The 22,215-nt window shown below is 51.7% G+C and overlaps 1 protein-coding gene across 1 annotated transcript; it reads right to left on the bottom strand.

Annotated features, from left to right (window-relative positions):
• Positions 1 to 1,877: 1,877 nt before the first annotated feature.
• On the bottom strand, positions 1,878 to 14,308 carry LOC144951436 (syntaxin-17-like). The gene is made up of 9 exons (XM_078881696.1): positions 14,044 to 14,308; positions 8,847 to 8,996; positions 8,359 to 8,424; positions 7,382 to 7,535; positions 5,691 to 5,870; positions 4,608 to 4,732; positions 3,502 to 3,555; positions 2,900 to 2,998; positions 1,878 to 2,717 (listed from the first exon to the last, which is right to left on the bottom strand). The coding sequence occupies exons 2-9, from the start codon at positions 8,985 to 8,987 to the stop codon at positions 2,508 to 2,510; spliced, it is 1,029 nt and encodes a 342-aa protein (XP_078737822.1). The 5' UTR covers positions 8,988 to 8,996; positions 14,044 to 14,308; the 3' UTR covers positions 1,878 to 2,507.
• Between the last annotated feature and the right edge of the window lie 7,907 nt (positions 14,309 to 22,215).

Here is a 22,215-nt window from a genome sequence, read left to right as displayed (position 1 = left end):
ACCCCTTCTTCATGGCGCGTAAAGAGAGAGGCCGGGAGGGAGACGGTGTGGATGATTACAGTGGCAGGCTGCGCTTGTTGTACCACGTGGGGCCCCGCTGAGAATCGCACGCCGATGACCAGCTGTGAAATTTAAGTTGTAAATAATTATCAAAAGGCACTCATGGGTGGCGAGGGAAAAACAGACAACGCTCTTTCGGTGATCGGCAAAAGTATGGCGATCAAGTAAACACATCTAGAAAAATTATAAAAAAAAGCATTTATCGCATCGTGGGTTAAACCACGTCAACAAAGCCAATCGTAATACACTTGGGGAGGCGTTTTCCCGTCTCGGGCGGTTTGGATTCGTGATCCTCGGGGGCACGGTGGTGGCGGTGCGGCACCAGTGCCGATCCACTGCTGGATGAGGATCTCCCGTGCCGACGCAGTCCCTTGGCGTCTTGGAATCAATTGAAACGGAGATCCAAAAAAAAAAAAACATATTGATGCAACACCCCCACGCCTCCCCCCCCCCCCCCCCCCCGTTCCGAGCGGTTGCTGCGATGGCAATGTCCACAGTTGTCCGTGTTGGCATCTGTCACTCGTGTATGTAGAACGTATTTCGCACCGTACGTAAGCAAACCTGTGCTAATCGGAGGTGCCGGGGTAAGAACTAAACAATCCGGTGGCATTTGGCGGCGATGGGAGCGATCGTGTGCCGGTGCGAGCGCGGCCTGCGGTGGTCACGGCATTGCCACGCGGGCAGATTCCGCCCGTTCCTCACCCTCCGTTCTCTCCATGAACGTGCAACAAGCTACACGTCCCACACGGCAGTCTGTCTGGTGGGAGTGCTTCAGAAGGCTGATGGGGGCATGTGTAAATATTGTATATTTTACGTGGAAGGACGGTTGTGCGGGGGGGGGGGGGGAAGAAGAATTGCCTGAAGTCGTTTCATTACTTCCTTGCTCATCTTCACGACGACGACGACGTTCACGACTGCTTGTATACGATGTTACGAACGCGACTTTAACAGACGGCGTAGACACAACGAAGTGGCGTTCGCGTCAATGACGACGTCGATGATGCTGCGACATCATCCTAGCGAGCCGAGGAATGCGCGGGTTGACACGCGGTGCCGATCCGCGGATCAGATGTTCCAATCCGCGGGCTTTGGTCAGAAATCCTAATGAAATATTCCTGGGGGGGGGGGGGGGGGGCACGGGAGCTCCATGGGTGGTAGATGATTCTTAAGAGTTTCTGTAGCAGCAGAACTCTGAACCTCTAAAAAATCCTTTGGGTAAGGCACGGTGGGAGGGGTAATGGGTGGGTGGGTGGGGGCAGTAGGGGGGGGTGGAGGGGGGGGGAAGGTACTCCGTTAATAAAATGACTTATTTTATTGTTTTTAAGCGACAGATTCTTTTTTTGTGGCCGCGTCGCTCGTTGCGGTTGCAGGGAGAGTGCAAGGGTGTGCCGCGGCAGGATGGCGTGAAGCAGAGGTCGCAAACGGGTTTCGATTCCTTACCCGTACCCGGTCGCAAATGGGTACCCGTACCCGGCCAGGTACGGGTACCCGTTCCCTGCCCGTACCCTACCCGAAATGAGTGACAAACGGTTACTCACCAGTGACTCACGGCCTACCCGTACCCGGCCGCAAACGGCTACCCGTACCTGGCCGGGTACGGGTAGCCGGGTGTAGGGTACGGGTATCCGGTTGCGACCTCTGGCGTGAAGCAACTTGGAGGGTGGGGGAAGAGGTGGCCGCTGGGTAAAACCTTGTTGGGTGGCGCCACAAGGAGGTTGGGATCTGTGTTGAACCAGGACCAGTGCCGCTTGCAAGGATACGTGCTCAGCAGGGCGCGTGGCTGCAAAGGGACCCGCTTGCGGGGAAGGAGGCCAAAGTGACGTCTTGCTCGTTTATTTTGTAACTCGTAATCTCCACAGCAACATCAAGTGCTCGTCACAAGCCCAATGTGCAAAAAAAACCGTTACTTTTGTGCAGTCATTGGTGACCGGGCTGAGACCATCAACAACAACAACATCAATAACTTAGCATTCGTAACAGCGCTTGCCCCAAACACCTCCGCAACTCCTATCGCTTTACTTCAGACCTCCACAAAGTGCACGGGACCCCCCCCCCCCCCCCCAGCAAAACAAACCCTCGCCTCCTAGGAAAACGAATCATTTTCCCCGTGTGCCTAGCGCACCGCAGGGTAGCCAGCCATGCCCCTCGCCTGGCACAGGGAGCACAGCGAGCTGTCGGATGACAGTCAAACCGTCGTTAGATTTCTCAGGAATCACAGGAGGTGGAATGCAGTCAAACTAAGTGCAGGAGGCCAACAGAGAGCGATGGGTGGCCAGGCCGAGACCACAGACTCCACACGCAACGCCGGAGAAGACCTCGGCAGCCCCAAAGCCCACCCGGTCCACATCAGTCAACCCCAACATTGAAAAAAAACTTCTCCGGGACCAGCAGGTGTGTGGGGGGCTTACTTACAGCCCCCCACGGGGCGGCCACGTGGGAGCATATCACTAGTCCCGCTTCTCCCGCTTCTCCCGCTCCTGCCGCCGCCTTTCGCGCCGCCGCTCCTTCCACTTCTGGATGATCGTTCCGCCCGTGAAGCCGATGAGGCTTCCGCTGATGGCGGCCGCGATGGCGGCCACTTTGAGTCCGGTGAGAAAGCCGAGGGGACCGGCCACGACGCCGCCGATGAGAGCCCCGGCCATGGGCCACGCCGCCACCTGCGCCGCGGGAGAACCAACGTCAGCTGCCGGCGGTGATGCCATCGGCGCCACGGATACCCCCATTTACTCTCAGGAGAAACCGTGTACTCGCGCAGACACCCGCGGAGGATCAGACACCCACGCACCCCAGCACCCCAGCAGGGACCCGATAAATGTATGCCCCCCAAGTGGCGACGCACCATAGCCAGGTCCCGCACGCTGTCGACCTCGCCGCTCCGCCCGGGCCGGCCCGCTCCCTCTGTGCCACCGCCACCGCCAGCTCTTCTCCTCAAGATTCCCTGGGTGTTGGGGGCAGGGGTGGGTGAAGGGGGCGTTGGAGGAACACGGGTGGGGGGGGTGACGGGGGGAGGGTAGATCAAATGTGTTAAGACGATGGCCTGAGGCTATTCAAACGGTTAGAGTGGCTGGGTGGGCGCGAGTTCGTGAATTCGGTGGATGGGTGGTTGAGTTGAGAGGGTGGGTGGGGTGAGAGTATAAATAGCACACCACCGCACAGCTGTGCTGCTCAGACAGCTGGGATCCAGGACTCCCCATCCACATGCCGTGCGCGCCATGCCACGACCACCGCCGCCACACACTGCGCGTACAACATGCTCAGCCTTGTCTAGACCACAAACTCCACCAGAGCTCGTGTGTGGCCATCCCTTCGGGCATGCCAGTACAGGCTCCTTGGCTGGGATATTCAATGGTTGCGGCCTTCATTAGGTGCTGGCTAACAGCACTTGCCCCAACAGTCTGTTGAGGCTATACGGGGGACCTTTATCTTTGTGTGTAAACTCACCGATGGCAGACGGACTTCCTTGTCGTGAAGCATCTCCAAGAGCTCCTCCAAATCCTGCCAAAGATGAAACCCCAAAACACACACACACACGAGCACCGGTCAGACAGCGCGCGATCGTCTCCACGGTTGCGGATCACAGGAGGCCCAAAAGCAGAAGACGCCAAGTGGCCAGCAACAAACAGCACTGGAGTTGTAAAAGGAGACGAGAGTTATTTACAGGTTCCTTGAATTGAGCGACGGTTTTTTTTATTGAGAGCTTGGGGGGGAAAGACGATGATGATGGGAGGGAATGTGTAGAGTGGAGCAGTGTGAGGGCAAGGGGTGGGAAGAGAAGGGAGGTTTGACCTGCAGTGTGGTGGTTAAGCAAGCGTGTGGGTGTGCGAATGTTGTAATCTGCAGTGTGGTGGTTGAGCGAGCAGGTGGGTGAGCGAGCGGGTGGGTGGGTGAGCGGGTGGGTGAGTGAGCGAGCGGGCGGGCGAGCGAGTGGGTGGGCGAGCGGGTGGGTATGCGAGCGGGTGGGTGAGAGAGCGGGTGGGTGAGCGAGCGGGTGTGGAAGTGGGTGGGTGAGCGAGCGGGTGTGCAAGTGGGTGGGTGAGCGAGCGGGTGGGTGTGCGAGCGGGTGGGTGAGCGAGCGGGTGGGTGAGCGAGCGGGTGGGTGAGCGAGCGTGTGGGTGGGTGAGCGAGCGGGTGGGTGAGCGAGCGGGTGGGTGTGCGAGCGGGTGGGTGAGTGAGCGGGTGGGTGTGCGAGTAAGCGAGTGGGTGGGTGTGCGAGTGAGCGAGTGGGTGGGTGTGCGAGTGAGCGAGCGGGTGGGTGTGCGAGCGGGTGGGTGAGTGAGCGGGTGGGTGTGCGAGTAAGCGAGTGGGTGGGTGTGCGAGTGAGCGAGCGGGTGGGTGTGCGAGTGAGCGAGCGGGTGGGTGTGCGAGTGAGCGAGCGGGTGGGTGTGCGAGTGAGCGAGCGAGCGTTGTAACCTGCAGTGTGGTGGTTAAGCGAGCGAGTGGGCGAGTGCCGTTTTGTCAACGAGCGGGTAGTTGAGCGAGTTAAGCGAGCCTCTTGCTACGAGTCACGTGAGAGGGCTTCTGGGAGCCAGGCGACGCAGATTCCTCACCAGCCGCAGAGTGGTCCAAGACTCCGACGCGGCGTGGCCCCGTGGCCTCTCGGGCAGGGGCGGCCTCGGAGCGTCGCCCTCCTCCCTGGGCCCCGACTCGAACAGCGACACTGGGTTTTCTTTAACTGAAGACAACTTACAATTAGCATTGCGATTTTGGAAATGTACACAACTGTTATTGAGCAGGTGAAGACTTATAAACGACGGGGGCAGCAGGGAGGCGCAGTGTTGATACTCGCGGCCCAGTCAAGAGGCGCTGGGTTCGATTCCCTACTTGGGCGCATTTATACGTGGAGTTCATGTTCTTCCCCTGTTCTGCGTGGGTTTTCTACCATAGATTAAAAAAGACACACAAAAACAAAACTGGTGTTTTGACTTAAAACTTTCGTGACTGCAGGAATTCATATTCTTGGTTCTTTCGGTAAAGTCACGTAAATAGAGAACAAAAAAATGTAATAGAAATAAAATAAATCAAATTGAAAATAATAAATGCAAAAAACCCACAATAAAAATGTTAAAATTTAAATAAAATTAAAAATAAATGTAATTTTTTTTTTTAAATGTACCATTTACATTTTATTTTACTATCTTTATTGTGGGTTTTTTTCCTTTTATTATAAAAAAAAAATTGCTAATTTCTTATTTGAATTTTATATATTTTTTGTATTTAAAATTTTTATATATATTTTGTTTTCTATTTACGCGACTTTACCGAAAGAACCAAAAATATAACTGGCGTTGCCTAAAACATTCCAAAATTACTGAATCTGGGATCACACAACAGCAACATTCCACTCTCCTGCAAAAAACCGTATGGGAGACCGAGGCTTTCTAGATAAACAAGCAAAGCAATAATAATAATTAATAATGATCCCGACAGTAACACGGAGACTGTTTGCTGCGTGCAGCAGTGGGCGGGGGCAGCACAAGCTCGGCTTCTGCGGTGCGAACACAACGATGGCGCTTCTTCCCGAGCCATGCCGGACCCGGCTCGGCCCCAAGTGCGGTGAGCGATCGAACCCAGTGGGAAAGGGCTGTGGGGCACAGGCGTCACCACCCCCCCCCCCCCCGCCGCTGACGCACACTCAGTGGGGAGGCTTCGCGGTCCCAGCTGCTCCGTGGCAGCCGAGCAGGAGAAGGAACGCCGCTCCGTGTGGCCGGCAAAGTCGTCGCTGGGCGAGGGGCAGCTGGTGATCATGCGCTCTCCCGCCGACGACGGCTGCCGTCCCCCCCCATCGGCGCCGCTCCCCGCTCCGCAGAAACCTGCGTAGGTCACGACAGCGCCGCCGCCCGCCGCGATGATCGATTACACTGGACACACTTTTTCTGGCATAAGGTATTCCAACGGTTTTAAGGTAATTTTGGTGGTGCTGATTCCAAATCTGGCATCAGTTTTTGTCTATCACATCAGGTTTTTGAGATGTCAAATATTGCATTTTCAATAAAAACTGCAGAAGAAAAATATTAAATAAATGTGGATATCTACATAAAATGATATTATAAACACACCATCCTAAAAATACAGCACCATATTTTAACACTAAAGCAGTCACTGACTCGCAACAACTTGCAATCATAAGTGACAGAGTTAATTTCGGGTAAAATCAATGAAAATGGGGTATGCCGATAGCATAAAAATGAGATCAGATTTGGAATCAGCACCCTGCAATTAGTCTAAAACAGCTGCAAAAGTCCAGGCCAAAAAAAAAAATGTGTTTTTTTTGATAATTGGTTTTTTACCCTTCTATCTGGCAACAAAACGGACCTATTTTTTACAAGGAGTCATGTTTGCATAGACCACAATACCTGCAGCCATAATGCAAACAAAAAACATAACTATGATAATATATACACTGTCCTTGAAGTTGATTGGTCCACACTCGAGACAGCTTTCCTTAGAGGACAGTGCATATATTATCAGAGTTATGTTTTTTTTTGCATTATGGCTGCAGGTATTGTGGTCTATGCAAACATGACTCCTTGTAAAAAAAGGTGTCAGTTTTCTTGCCACATAGAAGGGTAAAAAAACTATTATCATATTTTTTACTGGCAAATGAGGTTCCAATGGTGTTTTTTTTTTGTTGACCAGTGTCATCCGGGCTCCAACTCAGACCCGGTGTTTGCGGTCGATCACGTGGCCGCCTCCACAAGTCATGCCTCCCGAAGGTGGGAAACCCCCGACGAGCCACACCCAGCCCGACGCGGTTGATGATACCGCCGAGCCTCGCCCATCGCCTCCCGTCCAGCGGCACACGTGGGAACAGAGGCGAGGCACGCCTCCCCTATTCTCGTGTTATCCGACCCGCAGCAAAACACTCTCAGCCAAGCGCACCGTGGGGCGAGAAACGCCGTGTAAACCGAGGTGGGCCAGAGGTCGCAAACGGGTTTTGATTCCTTACCCGTACCCGGCCGCACCAGGGTCGCAAACGGGTACCCGTACCCGTATCCGGCCGTACCCGTATCCTACCCGTACCCGGCCGGGTACGAGTAGGGTACGGGTATCGGGTACCTGATTGCGACCTCTGGGATAAAGCCATGTTGCAGGCGCGGGTGGGTTGATTCTAGGAACTTGAATTGTGAGAAAAGACAAGACGTTGGGAAATGAGTGACAAACGTTGACTCACCAGTGACTCACGGTCTACCCGTACCCGGCCGCACCAGGGTCGCAAACGGGTACCCGTACCCGGCCAGGTACGGGTAGCCAGGTATCGGGTAGGGTACGGGTATCGGGTACCCGATTGCGACCTCTGAGGTGGGCTCAGACCGGTGCTCACCGGGGACCCCTCCCCCCCCCAGGCCCAGCAGGAGGGTGACGGTGAGCCGGGCCTCGCGCCGCGCGGGCCGCACCGTCCGCTCGAACACCAGCCCGTCGCCCGGCACCACCAGCTCCCGCAGCTTCTCCACCTCCCGTACGTTCATCAGCAGTTGCTGCGACATGCCGCGCGCACGCACACAGACGATGACGACGGGGGTTTTTTCCCGCTCTCGTCAATTTCTCCATTTACCTTCTTGGTTCTTTCGGTAAAGTCACGTAGAAGAGAAATAATAAAATAATACAAATAAAACATAATAAAATAAATCTCACGACGTTTCGACCACAACGCAAGCAGCCGTCCTCAGGTGAAGACCAGGTCTGTCGGGGAGACAGCATCTGAATCACTCAGGGAGACAGCGTCTGAATCATTCAGACGCCGTCTCCCTGACAGACCTGGTCTTCACCCGAGGACGGCTGCTTGCGTTGTGGCCGAAACGTCGTGAGATTTATTTTATTATTCATAATTATTTTATTATTTCCCTTCTACGTGACTTTACCGAAAGAACCAAGAAGATGAATCCCTGCAGTCACGAAAGCTTTAAATCGAAATTTCTCCATTTACGTTCTTTCATCCCCCCCCACCACCGCCGCCCCACAAAGTTTATCCCGATTAGGCAGCTGCCACATTGGGGGTCAAGGTTCAGCGCACTGGACTTGCAATCCAGGGGCTTCCGTTTTAAATCCATCTCCCGGCAAAGCAATTGAAACAACGGTGCGGGTTTCTTAAATCCCCCACCCCCCCACGGCTTCTTAAATTTGTGCAACCGCAGTCTGTGATCACGTGCGGTGGGGTGAAAGTGCGGGGACGCAAACCCTCTTCCAACACACGTCTGGTCGGCGTGGAAGAGGAGACAAAATACCATGTATTGTGGAGGCCCCCTTCCACCAGCGGTGGATAGATCGTGGCCGGTGACAACGACGACGCTGCGTTCTCACCTGCACCGTGCGCCGAGCGTTCACCTGCTCCTGGTGAAGCCGGTCCCACTCGCACAGACGGCACAGCTGCACTCGGCACGCGGGGCAAAGGTCACGGTCAACGGGTCTTCGCGGTCAAGAGGCCAAAGGGTTCTTGTTAAAGTTGTGGGTTATGGTTTCGATTTAAAGCTTTCGTGACTGCAGGGATTCATCTTCTTGGTTCTTTCGATAAAGTCAAGTAGAATGGATATAATAAAATAATAAAATAAAACATAATCAAATTATTCTATTTTATTATGTTTATTATGGGAGACGCTGTCTCCCCGACAGACCTGGTCTTCACCTGAGGACGGCAGCTTGCGTTGTGGCCGAAACGTCGTGAGAATTATTTTATTATGTTTTATTTTATTATTTTATTATTTCCATTCTACGTGACTTTACCGAAAGAACCAAAAAGTTGTGGGTTATGATTGAGCGCAGGGGGTTGGGGGGGGGGGTCGGTGGGGCACCCTCTCCACGTTGAGCCGGTGCTTGTCGAGGCGCTGTGCGTCGGTGGGGATGGCCACCTTCACGAACTTCTGCAGCAGCGGCTCGAGGCGCGGGAACGGAACGCTCGGAGGCGCGGACGGAGCGGGGCACTCGGCGGCCATCGCGACGCGCTGGAGGGGGGGCGGACCGCAAGGATCGGGGGCACAGAGACAGAAACACGGTCACTTTCGGGACAAGCGCTGATCGCGAGTGGCGCCTACCAGAGGTCGCAACCGGGTACCCGATACCCGTACCCTACCCGATACCCGGCTACCCGTACCCGGCCAGGTACGGGTAGCCGTTTGCGACCCTGGTGCGGCCGGGTACGGGTACGGGTAGGCCGTGAGTCACTGGTGAGAAACCGTTTGTCACTCATTTCGGGTAGGGTACGGGTAGGATACGGCTACCTGTACCCGGCCGGGTACGGATACGGGTACCCATTTGCGACCCTGGTGCGGCCAGGTACGGGTAAGGAATCAAAACCCGTTTGCGACCTCTGGCGCCTACGAAGGCCGGCATGGCACATGGCGGGGTGGGTGGTCGGCACCAATCACGGCCCAGCTTTGGCTCTCAAGTGGCAAAGTTTGCGCATCGCACCGGGCACACATTCGAGGCCGAGGCGACCAAGGGGAGGCTCTCGAACCAGTTCAGTTGGTGGCCGTGATTGGGAATCAAACTCTGGTCGCGCCGGGGTTCGAAGCGCACCGCGCTAACCAATACGCTGCCGTTCCCCCGCGAAGCACACACGGACACCCAACCCATTCGTCACGTGCTGTTCTGGGGGTGGGGGACAGGGCTCGGCGCAGGCTCCCTCGGGTTAATGGGTTCACATCGGGTAACAGTCGTTAATAGTGGCCGGGCGCCGCTAATGAGTTGAGTGATAGGTTCAGGCAGCGGAGCGAGGGAGGCAGCATTACCATAGTGGGGAGGGTGGTGGGGGGGGGGGGCTCGTGTAGGATGTTCAGCAGCGTGCGGAGGTAAAGGTGCAGCCCTGCAATTGCTCCCTCGCGCCACCGAGTACCCACACTTTAACCCCACCACGTGCGGCTTGCCGATCGACCGCACCTGTGAACGCCGATAAATTATAATTCCAGAAACGAAGAGGCGGGAACAAAATCGATAGGCCGGTGAAGGGCACATTCATCTTTTTTTTCCTTCCACATTATACTCCGTGTTGCAATCAACGCTCGTATGTTTTGTTTTTATCCCCCAAATTATATATCCCGATTGTGCCATCGGTGTTGTCAACAGGGAACTGGAAAGGCCCAATCATGTGGGGTTATCTCTACCACCCCCCTCCCCAAGCAAGGGGTGAGAGCAAATGACCCTATCATTGCGGCAGAAAGTCACCCAACACGTTGCTCATGACCAGGTTGGCGGTAAATGCGCAAAACAAAGACAAAGATCCCCCGTATAGTCCAACAGACTGTTGGGGCAAGTGCTGTTAGCGATCTTGATTTGAAGCTTTCGCGACTGCAGGAATCGTCGTGATTTATTTTATTTTATACCTACGTGACCTTACCGAAAGAACCAAAGAGTAAAGACAAAGATCCCCCGTATAGCCCGACAGATTGTAGGGGCAAGTGCTGTTAGCGAGCACCTATGAAGGCCAGAACGGTATACGAGGGGGTGGGTGGCCAGCACCACGCCCGACCGCCTTTGTCTCCCCAGTGGCGATGTTTACACACCACACCGGGTACTCATTTGAGACCGAGTCGACCTAGAGGAGGCCCAGGACCGGTTCAGATAATCGTCGCTGGTGGTGTTGGCCGTGAGCGGGAATCGAACCCGGGTCGCCGGGTTCATAGCGCAGCGCGCTAACCGCTACACCACCGCTCCCCAAGAGACACACACACACAGAACACATATTAGCGATTGGCAGCACCGGATGAAAGCCGGAACGGCACAACAAGAGGATGGGGGGGGGGGAACAGCACCACGCCCGACCGCCTTTACGCGAACGCACACACGCACACAATGAAAACAGCGAGTCAGCAATGCAATCTTCACGTGGATTTAACACCCACGGCTTTACAACTCCGACACGGAGTTAACAGAAACACGCGGCCGTTGACCTCACGAACCGGCTCTCACCTCGCGCGTGAAACTCCACCTCATCCACCGACGGTCACACGTCTTACCCTCTCGCCTCCTTGGCCTCGGCACCGGATTCAACTTTGGAATTCCCCTCCCATCGTCCGTCTCTCTCGCTCTCTCTCTCTCGCCCCATGTTGCTATACACAGGGGCCGTCCATAAATGACGTCACGCGATTTTGGACGATTTTTGACACCCCCCCCCCTCGTCACATGGCGTCACAAAAAGTCAGACCCCCCCCCCTCAAATATGACGTCACAAAGATCTGCCCCCCCCCAAAAAAACATGCTTCAAATCGCTTTAAACTATTGTCATTGTAGTGCGTATTTAAGGTGGCGCTGCACTCTGATGTTGTAGGAGAAAACATTTATTAAAAAGTCTATTTAATGAAGTAGAACGTGTTGTCTATATTTATTGAAAGTTGCGCATTTTGATGTGACGTCATTTCTCAATCCCCCCCTAGGTGCGTGACGTCATTTATGGACGGCCCCACAGTACGTGTTCGATTCTCAACTAGGATTATTGTTGTTGTTTTTGTTTTAACCAGACAAGCGGGCAAGAGACCTGGATGAGCGAGTCTCATTAAGCACAGTGCGACCTGGGGGTCAACAATCATGACATACGCGATAACAAAGTCCAGTACACCCTTGTTAATTTGACACATGGGGAGGGGGGGCTCTGGCCTCGACGAATCATTCAATATTCCGAATTATGTACAATGGTGCTCCCCAGTGTCTCCTGCTCCAAACACATTCCTGCGGAGGGAGCTGGTAGGAACGTTGGGTTGCTCGGTCAATGGCCAGGGTCAACGGCGGCGTGGTGTATTCCGCAAATGTGCCCGACTGTGAGGGCGGGCACAGGCCGGCGTGAGTAGGTTAAACGTTGAGTTTTATAAGGGCACCACAGGGTGACCAGCCCCTCCCCACCCAGCCCCAAGCCTCCCACCCCCGACCCAGCCCCACCCTCCCCACCCAGCCCCACCCTCCCCACCCAGCCCCACCCTCCCCACCCAGCCCCACCCTCCCCACCCAGCCCCACCCTCCCCACCCAGCCCCACCCAGCCCCTCCCCACCCTCCGCACCCAGCCCCAAACCCCACTCTCCCCTCCCCACCCAGCCCCTCCCTCCCCACCCAGCCCCTCCCTGCACGACGGACGGACACAATAATCCCGTGGGCTGGTGTAACCAGGAGGTTCCTACCAGTATAAAATAGTAATACTGTAGTATATGCTCAAAGCGCAATTACGATTGATCAAATACTGAAATAACGAGATTTTACGATACAGTTACTGTACAGCAATTAAACGAATATAAATTGGAGCAGAGACGACCAACTGTATACATGACAGCCAACACAGAAGATATATAATCTAAACATAGCTTCATTTTTAATTAGACGTATTTCCAAACAACGTTCAAAGCCCCCACACAGAACCATCAAGATTAATAAATACAGATAGTCTCCGAGTAACGACGGCCCGACTTACGATATTTCGATCTTACGATGGCGATACAAAATGCGTGTTAAAAAAAATGTTCATTGCCGATAGGATTGTTTCCTGAAAAAACGTTCTGTTAAATTGCAGTTCATATAGGTAGGCTAAGGATTTACCTCGTTTTTTAACTTTACATTTTACTGTGCAATACAGTATTGTAATTAATAAATACATTTCGATTTAAAGCTTTCGTGACTGCAGGGATTCATCTTCTTGGTTCTTTCGGTAAAGTCACGTAGAAGGGAAGTAATAAAATAATAAAAATAAAACATAATAAAACAATTCTCACGACGTTTCGGCCACAACGCAAGCAGCCGTCATCAGGCGACGAATGAAGCACCTCCAAGCTTGGAGCGTATATTTAAGCTGGGTTAGAGGGGGGGAGGTGGGAAGAAGAGCGCCTAAATAAAATAATTTGCATATCAAGAGGAATTCAGCATATGGAAAATGCGTAGGAGGTGGGCGGGGGGGGTTCCAAATCAAATACATACAGGATTAGGTTTATACAGTACGGTACTGTAAATTGCTCTGTTTTTGCTAAATTATCACCATTCTTTAAGACTCCTGGGTAGGCTAGGCCATCTTCGACTTACGATATTTTTGACTTACGATGATGGGGTCGTCGTAACGCATCTCCGTCGTAAGTCGAGGACTGCCTGAATTCACGGGGAATTCGGGCGGTAGATATTGCGCGAACATGATTCAACAGCCGAGCATAGACAGTCAAACGCACAAATACTCTACTCTGATATCAACGATTAATAGTGGACCACAACACAGGTTTTTTTGGGTTCGATTGCATAAATGTGTCGTTAAGGGGCCCGTCCATAAATGACGTCACGCGATTTTGGACGATTTTTGACCCCCCGCCCCCGTTCGTCACATGGCGTCACAAAAAGTCAGACCCCCTCCTCAAATATGACGTCACAAAGCTCTGCCCCCCCTCCCCAAAAAATAAAACATGCTTCAAATCGCTTTAAACTATTGTCATTGTAGTGCGTATTTGATGTAGCGCTGCACTCTGATGTTGTAGGAGAAAACATTTATCAAAAAGTCTATTTAATTAAGTAGAACGTGTTGTCTATATTTATTTAAAGTTGCGCATTTTGATGTGACGTCACATTTCTCACCCCCCCCCCTCCTCGTCACACATCGTCACAAATGTGACACCCCCCCCCCCAATAGGTGCGTGACGTCATTTATGGACGGCCCCTAAACCCGCCACCACACCTGTATTATGGACGATATTGGTCGCGAAAAGCTACGTGTTAAAATCATCAACAGTGCTTTGTCACTGGCCGTTGTCTGTGACTTTGTTCGATAATCTAAATTTTAATAAAATATACGCACTGCACGTGAAATGTTTTATTAATCAGCTGCTGCCGCCGTTTAAAACCTGAGCCACAGATCCGATGCTTTCTAAAACTGCGCATTCGTTTACGAGCAGCTCTACCAAAACAACAATAACAACAACTTAATAACAAAACAATTACAAATTACTGCCACGTGAAACATCCACACGGAGCGGAGAATTAAATTGCCTGCCGAGGCCTATCTAGACATCGTGCGGGAAGCCTGCCACACTTGCCTGAATTCGCTACCGAGGAGGGCTCGAGGACTCCGGCGGGACGCGGTAGAAGCGAGGGGGTCGGGGTTAAAATAATCTGAGGGGGTAGAGAGCGGGGGGAAAAAAACAACTAGACAGACGACGTAGGCGGCTTCGCCAGCCGATGGAGGACGGGGGGAGCGAGCAGGCAGTCAGCGGGCCCGGTTCTAAGCCGGTCGGACGAGTCTTTAACGTGCCCTGTTTTACCGATGGGCACAGACGACGTCACGCCTCTCAGCCGTGCATCGAGTGCGTTGTGCGTGATGACGTCACGGAGCAGGTGTGGTTTGCGGATGACGTCATTTCTCCGCAGGCTCGTTCATTCGATGCAATTGGGAAAATAAAATAGAAAACCTGTATCCGTATGTTCTCGATTGTAACGCGCACTCGATCGTTCGTTTACACCTAAAAAGTTGGGGGCCGAGTGCTTGTCTCTTATAACCCACGGGATGTTTGCGCACGGCTGTGACAGAGAGCGAAAGACGAGTTGTGTAATTGCTACGTTTATATTTTTGGGGAGGGCCACGTGTTTTTTTTTTCCTATCTTCTGATACGTACAATACGGTCATGGCAGAGATGGACAAATGACAAATTGCATTGATGAAGAGGCGCGTGAAGAATCAACCGAGGCGCCTGCGGATTCGATACAAATTGCTTGCGGGTTGTGTGGTTTAGACGGCCGATTACAAATAAACCACGGTGGAGTTATAGAACGGAGAAACACATTGCCCAGGTCCGGTGCCGGATTATCGTAGGAGCAAAAGTAGCTACATATGTAGTAGCTACTACATAGTTACTACATATGTACATGTATATATAGCTACTACATGTGTAGTAGCTATATATACATATGTAGCTACTTTTGCTCCTACGATAATCCAGCACTACTTTAAAGGGCCCCGCGCTAAATGCTTTCAAGCTATCAATTCCGGTTAAGTGATTCTGCACTTGCTCTATTACTATAGTACTATACCGCCTTCAACTTTTATGAACGACTGGTTGTTTAAAGTTAGCGATTTGTCGTATTATCTGGCCGTATAGCAACTTAAAAAATGCAATTACTTTACTATGCAAGTTAAAAATGTGTAGGCTTTGGGTCTTTCAGTAAAGTCACGTAGATAGGTTCAAAGAAAATAACAAGAACATAACAAAAAAAATACAATTGTTTTTTAAATAACTTTATATCATTTTTATATAATAAATGTTATTTAATTTTGTTATTTTCTTTGAACCTATCTACGTGACTTTACCGAAATGGCCAAAGAATATGAATTCCTGCAGTCACGAAAGCTTTAAGTCAAGATTTTAAAATGTTTCTAGATTTGAAGCTTTCGTGACTGCAAGGATTCATACTCTTAGTTTTTTCGGTAAAGTCACGTAGGTAAAAAATGAAATAAAAATTAATAAAGGTAATAATATTATTATTTTATTTCTATTATTACTTTTATTAATTTTAATTTCATTTTTTACCTACGTGACTTTACCGAAAAAACTAAGAGATTAAAAAATGTGTTTGAATTTGTGTGTTTTTTTTATGTAGGGCCCCTTTCTAACATCTGCTACAGGCCCCGTGTTAGCTTAGTCCGGCACTGCTTAGGTCACGTGTGCTGGGGTAAAGTGTGGGTACTGCCACCTCTTCCAGGACGTATGGCCAACGTGGAAGAGTAGGCCAAATACAACTCGAGCGCTTCCCTTCCAGCGGTGACTCCTTCCGCCAGCAATGCCGTGAGCGAGCACTTGCAGGGCTGCGCCTGTGGCTGCATTTTGCCATTGTTATCAGCCATGGCCAATCCATATTCTTAGGTTTTTTCGATAAAGTCACGTAGGTAAAAAAATAAAATTAAAATTAATAAAATAAAAATAAAATAAAAATCACGACGTTTCGGAGGCAACACAAGCTTCCGTCTTCAGGTGGAACCGTCACAGCACGATTGCTGTATCAAGTAAATGAGAAATTCCAAGGGATACTACCCCGTATTTACTTGATACAGCTATCGTGCTGTGACGCTTCCACCTGAAGACGGAAGCTTGTGTTGCCTCCGAAACGTCGTGATTTTTATTTTACTTTTATTAATTTTAATTTTTTACCTACGTGACTTTACCGAAAAAAACCTAAGAATGTGAATACTTGCAGTCACGAAAGCTTCAAATCTAGAATTAATGGCCAATCCACTGCTGGCTTGAAGGCCGTGTGGTTGACGGGATATGTAACAACACATTTGTATAGATGGTGGGGGGGGGAGTGTAGGCGGAGGGACAGCCACGATGGGAAGGAAGTGCATTGTCCATTCATGAACACGTGGGTGGTGTAAGTGGCTGTGTGTGTGGTAGGGTGTGTGATGGGGAGTGTGGTGGGGTGTGTGGTGGAGGTGGGGGCGGCACGCGGATGTTGCCACTTGACTTGCAGGGCAGAGCGAACCGGTTCGACTCCATCTCCTAGCAATCGATCAACTTTCTCCAATCACCCCACCACCCATCCCACCGCCACCCCGTAATCCAGGGGTCGGAAACCGAAATAGGAAGAGATTTTATTTCGATTTAAAGCTTTCGTGACTGCAGGGATTCATATTATTGGTTCTTTCGGTAAAGTCACGTAGAAGGGAAATACTAAAATAATAAAATAAAACAATACAATTATCACGACGTTTCGATTGCAACACAAGCAATCATCACACCTGATGATGATGCTCATCATCACACCTGATGATGATTGCTTGCGTTGCAATCGAAACGTCGTGAGAATTTTATTGTTTTATTTGTATTATTTTATTGTTTTATTTTTATTACTTTATTTTTTCCCTTCTACTTGACTTTACCGAAAGAACCAAGAATATAATAGGAAGAGACTTTTTTTTTGGCACTCGGTTAAATAAAAACTCAATAGATCATAAGTAACGTCGCGAAAACAGCTCCTGGAGGAGCCGCAAGTTTGCCGACCAGCCCGTGGAGAGCGATTAGCGTGTGAGAGTGCGAGTGTGAGAGTGCGTGAGTGTGAGAGTGAGTGAGTGTGAGAGTGAGTGTGAGAGAGTGAGTGTGAGAGTGCGAGTGTGAGAGAGTGAGTGTGAGAGAGTGAGTGTGAGTGTGAGAGAGTGTGAGTGTGAGAGAGTGAGTGTGAGAGAGTGAGTGTGAGAGAGTGTGAGTGTGAGAGAGTGAGTGTGAGAGAGTGAGTGTGAGAGAGTGAGTGTGAGAGTGTGAGTGTGAGTGTGCGAGTGTGAGTGTGAGAGAGTGAGTGTGAGAGAGTGAGTGTGAGAGAGTGAGTGTGAGAGAGTGAGTGTGAGAGTGAGTGTGAGAGAGTGAGTGTGAGAGAGTGTGTGTGAGAGAGTGAGTGTGAGAGTGTGTGTGAGAGAGTGAGTGTGAGAGAGTGAGTGAGAGTGCGAGTGTGAGTGTGAGAGAGTGAGTGTGAGAGTGAGTGTGAGAGAGTGAGTGTGAGAGAGTGAGTGTGAGAGTGTGTGTGAGAGAGTGTGTGTGAGAGAGTGAGTGTGAGAGAGTGAGTGTGAGAGAGCGAGTGTGAGAGAGCAAGTGTGAGAGAGTGAGTGTGAGAGAGCGAGTGTGAGAGTGAGTGTGAGAGAGTGAGTGTGAGAGAGTGAGTGTGAGTGTGAGAGTGAGTGTGAGAGAGTGAGTGTGAGAGAGTGAGTGTGAGAGAGTGAGTGTGAGAGAGCGAGTGTGAGAGAGCGAGTGTGAGAGAGTGTGTGTGAGAGAGTGAGTGTGAGAGAGTGAGTGTGCGAGTGAGTGTGCGAGAGAGTGAGTGAGATAGTGAGTGTGAGAGTGTGAGAGTGTGAGAGTGAGAGAGTGAGTGTGAGAGTGAGAGAGTGAGTGTGAGAGTGAGTGTGAGAGTGAGTGTGAGAGAGTGTGTGTGAGAGAGTGAGTGTGAGAGAGTGAGTGTGCGAGTGAGTGTGTGAGAGAGTGTCAGAGAGAGTTTGTGAGTGTGATAGAGAGTGTGTGAGTGTGAGAGAGTGTGAGAGGGAGAGTGTGAGAGAGTGAGTGTGAGAGAGTGAGTGTGAGAGAGTGAGTGTGAGAGAGTGAGTGTGTGCGAGTGAGTGTGAGAGAGTGAGTGTGCGAGAGTGAGTGTGAGAGTGAGTGTGAGTGAGTGAGTGTGAGAGAGTGTGTGTGAGTGTGCGAGTGTGTGTCAGAGAGAGTTTGTGAGTGTGAAAGTGTGTGAGAGTGTGAGGGCGAGTGAGAGAGAGTGTGTGAGTGTGAGAGAGAAAGTGTGAGAGAGAGTTTGGGAGTGTGAGAGTGTGTGAGAGTGTGAGGGCGAGTGAGAGAGTGAGTGTGAGAGAGAGTTTGGGAGTGTGAGGACGGCGAGTGTGAGTGTGAGAGAGTGAATGTGAGTGTGAGAGAGTGTGATAGTGAGTGTGTGAGAGCGTCAGTGTGTGACAGTGAGAGTGAGCGAGTGTGAGAGAGTGTGTGTGGGAGAGTGTGTGAGTGAGCGAGTGTGATAGTGAGTGTGTGAGAGCGTCAGTGTGTGACAGTGAGTGTGAGAGAGGGTGTGAGTGAGCGAGTGTGATAGTGAGTGTGTGAGGGCGTCAGTGTGTGACAGTGAGTGTGAGAGAGGGTGTGAGTGAGCGAGTGTGATAGTGAGTGTGTGAGGGCGTCAGTGTGTGACAGTGAGAGAGGGTGTGAGAGTGGGGAGCGGTAGCGTAGCTACTAGCGCGCTGCGCTACGAAACCTGGCGTCCCGAGTTCGATTTCAGCTCCCGGCCACCACCGCTGACGCTGATATTAGACCTCAAATGAGTACCTGGTGCGGTGCCGAAATAAAACATCGGCACTGGTGGAGAGACAAAGGCGGCCGGGCGCGGTGCTGCCCGCTTCACGCCCTCGTGTTGCTTGCCGGCCGGCCTGCCGGACTTAATAGGCGCTCGCTCAATGTGCCTCTTGGTTTACAGGGGGGACCTTTGTCTTTGCACCGCGCGCACACCGCACACGCACACACACAGCCCCATTGAGAGGGACTCCGCACGGATCCAGATTGGCATCGGGGATGAGGAGGAGGAGGAGGCGTGGGAGATGATGATGATGATGATGGTTGTGGTGGTGGTGATGGTGGTGCACATTGAATGTCACGGCGAGAACACGCAGCATTGTGCGGAGCTCTTTGTGAATGAAATAAAGTTTTAGAGAGAGAGAAGGGGGGGGGGGGGGAGGCGGGGAAATATATAATAAATACAAATTATTAAACACAGAGTTTTATACAACGCCGGATTGTCACGATTACACAGACATGGTATAAGGCCGAGGACTGTGCGTGACTGCGGGCGGGCGAACGGAGGACAACTCGCTGACTGGCACTGTGCAGACACTCCTCTGCTTACGAACGAGTTAGGTTCCAGAGGTACTGTTCGTAAGTCGATTTGTTCGTAAGTCCAAACTTTACTCTGGTCGATTCCAAACACGATGTACGGCGTGTACACTAAACACGGGGAATGGCTTTAACAGTAGTATAATTTCCTGTAAGATGTAGATGCCACTGGTTCTTCACGTTCTGCAGACGCCACTGGTTCTTCACGTTCTGCAGATGTAGATGCCACCACCAACACCATCCGTTGCGCGGCGGTTGAACTTACGACTCTCTGTCCGAATAGGCGACTTGACATACGGACCAGGTTTGTTCGTATCTCTTGAGAGTTCGTAAGTCGAACTGTGCATAAGTCGAGGAGTCCCTGTATATGGAATCCTTCCTGTTGGAGGCTCACAACGGCCGTGTCGTTGATATTGGGGCCAGCGACAACGAGAGTATGGGTGCGTTCAACCATCGGGCCCGCGTTTGTCTCCGTGTGTGTGTGTGTGTGCATGTGTCTCTTGGCGAGCGGTGGTGTAGTGGTTAGCGCGCTGCGCTACGAACCCGGCGACCCGGGTTCGATTCCCGCTCACGGCCAACACCAGTGACGATTATCTGAACCAGATCCTGGGCCTCCCCTAGGTCGACTCAGCCTCAAATGAGTACCCGGTGCGGTGTGTAAACATCGCCACTGGGGAGACAAAGGCGGTCGGGCGTGGTGCTGGCCACCCACCCCCTCGTGTACCGTTCTGGCTTTCATAGGTGCTCGCTAACAGCACTTGCCCCTACAGTCTGTTAAGGCTATACGGGGGATCTTTGTGTCTTTCGGGAGGTTCACGAATGGCGATGTCAGGGACACCGATCCTGTACGACTGCCCGAGGGCCTCCTGGGTTCGCCTCCGGGTTTCAGCAGCCTGTGACCAAAACGGTGGTTGCTTCGACTGTGCTCCCGCCATAGGAACGTGGAATGTTCAAGGTCACTGGCTCTGCAGGGCTGTAAACAGATGAGCACCGGCGCTCCAATGCCTACGTGAGCAGCATCACACGTGATACCCTCCTGTGTCCCACGTTGCCGTAATTAGGGAATTGTTTTGTCGTATTACACTGCGGTGTTGTCGTCGTTGTGGCTGCTGTTGTTGTTGTTGTGTTTGTTACGTGTTTACGTTTCGTCGCGTTCGTTACGTTTACCGTATAGCCTGTAACGGACTGTTTGGGGCGAGTGCTATTCGCGTGTAGCCGCCTATGGGAGGCCGGAACGGCAACACGAGGGCGCGGTTGGGTGGCCAGCATCACGCCCGGCCGCCTTTTTAAATCCTTTATATTAAGTTCGCTTGCTTGCTTGCGTGCTTGCGTGCTTGCTTGCTTGCGTGCTTGCTTGCTTGCGTGCTTGCTTGCTTGCGTGCTTGCTTGCTTGCGTGCTTGCTTGCTTGCTTGCGTGCTTGCTTGCTTGCGTGCTTGCTTGCTTGCGTGCTTGCTTGCGTGCGTGCTTGCGTGCTTGGGTGCTTGCGTGCTTGCTTGCGTGCTTGCGTGCTTGCTTGCTTGCGTGCTTGCTTGCTTGCGTGCTTGCTTGCGTGCGTGCTTGCGTGCTTGCTTGCGTGCGTGCTTGCTTGCGTGCTTGCTTGCTTGCTTGCGTGCTTGCTTGCTTGCGTGCTTGCTTGCTTGCGTGCTTGCTTGCTTGCGTGCTTGCTTGCTTACGACCGTGCAAATCTTTCGGTCGTTTTTTAACCCACTTCCCGTGATCCAATCGAGCTGACATTTTGCACACAGACTCGTTGTGCGTGACAATTAATTTTCGTGAAAATTTTTTTTCAAAAATTTTACACTGTTTAGGGAAAACAAATTAAATATTTAATTACCAATTGCTTAATGGTGGCAGACAATCATCTGACCCATAGGTGGCAGCCATCTCAAGCCAGAGAACGAGAGGACTCTAGCCGCCACGCATATAAAGGATTTATAGTGAAAAACTTTGTTTTTACGGGTTAATTTTTAAATCCTTTATATTAAGTTCAATTGCTTGCTTGCTTAGGACCGTGCAAATCTTTCGGTCGTTTTTTAACCCACATCCCGTGATCCAATCGAGCTGACATTTTGCACACAGACTCGTTGTGCGTGACAATTAATGTTCGTGAAAATTTTTTTCCAAAATTTTACACTTTTTAGGACAAAAATATTATATTTAATTACCAATTGCTTAATGCTGCCATGCAATCATCTGACCCATAGGTGGCAGCCATCTCAAGCCAGAGGACGAGAGGACTCTAGCCGCCACGCATATAAAGGATTTATAGTGAAAAACGTTGTTTTTACGGGTTATATTTGTTTCTATCTCGAGTCGGAGACAAATAACGAAGCGGCACTCAGCTCGGCGCTGGGCAGAAGCCGCTGCCGACAGTCCAAGTAACACTGACCCTCGAAACGCCTCTCAGGAATCACTCGCTGCGATTCCGTTAAAGAGGTCCGATTCTCCCGAATGAACATCATCGTCATCATCGTCAAAGTCACAATCATCATCTTCATAGTCCTCTACAGCAGAGCAGCGAGGGTGCTCCGGCGAGGGATAGACAGTTCGCCACGTGGCCTCGCCGAGGCAGCGTCGCCTCGGCGATTGGGTGGGGGACGCTGCCACCGCGAGCCGGGGTCGCGCAGGGTTCCATTCCCATCTCCCGGCGCGGCAGTTGAAGCAGCGGCGCGAGTTTTCGTTGAAATCCTCTCGCCCGCCGTGAGTCTGCGCAGTTGCGATGGATGCCTCTGGTGGTTTGGGGGGTGACGTGTGGCTACTGCCGCCTCTTCATCCAGCAAGCGTGGGGGCGGGGGCGATGCCAAATATCCAACGGAGGGAGACTCTCACTGAGCGTAAGCCTCCCCCGCCAGCAG

This window comes from Lampetra fluviatilis, chromosome 62 (assembly GCF_964198595.1).
Source record: "Lampetra fluviatilis chromosome 62, kcLamFluv1.1, whole genome shotgun sequence".
NCBI classification, from domain to species: Eukaryota; Metazoa; Chordata; class Hyperoartia; order Petromyzontiformes; family Petromyzontidae; genus Lampetra; species Lampetra fluviatilis.
This window is presented reverse-complemented; position numbering and strand designations above follow the sequence as displayed.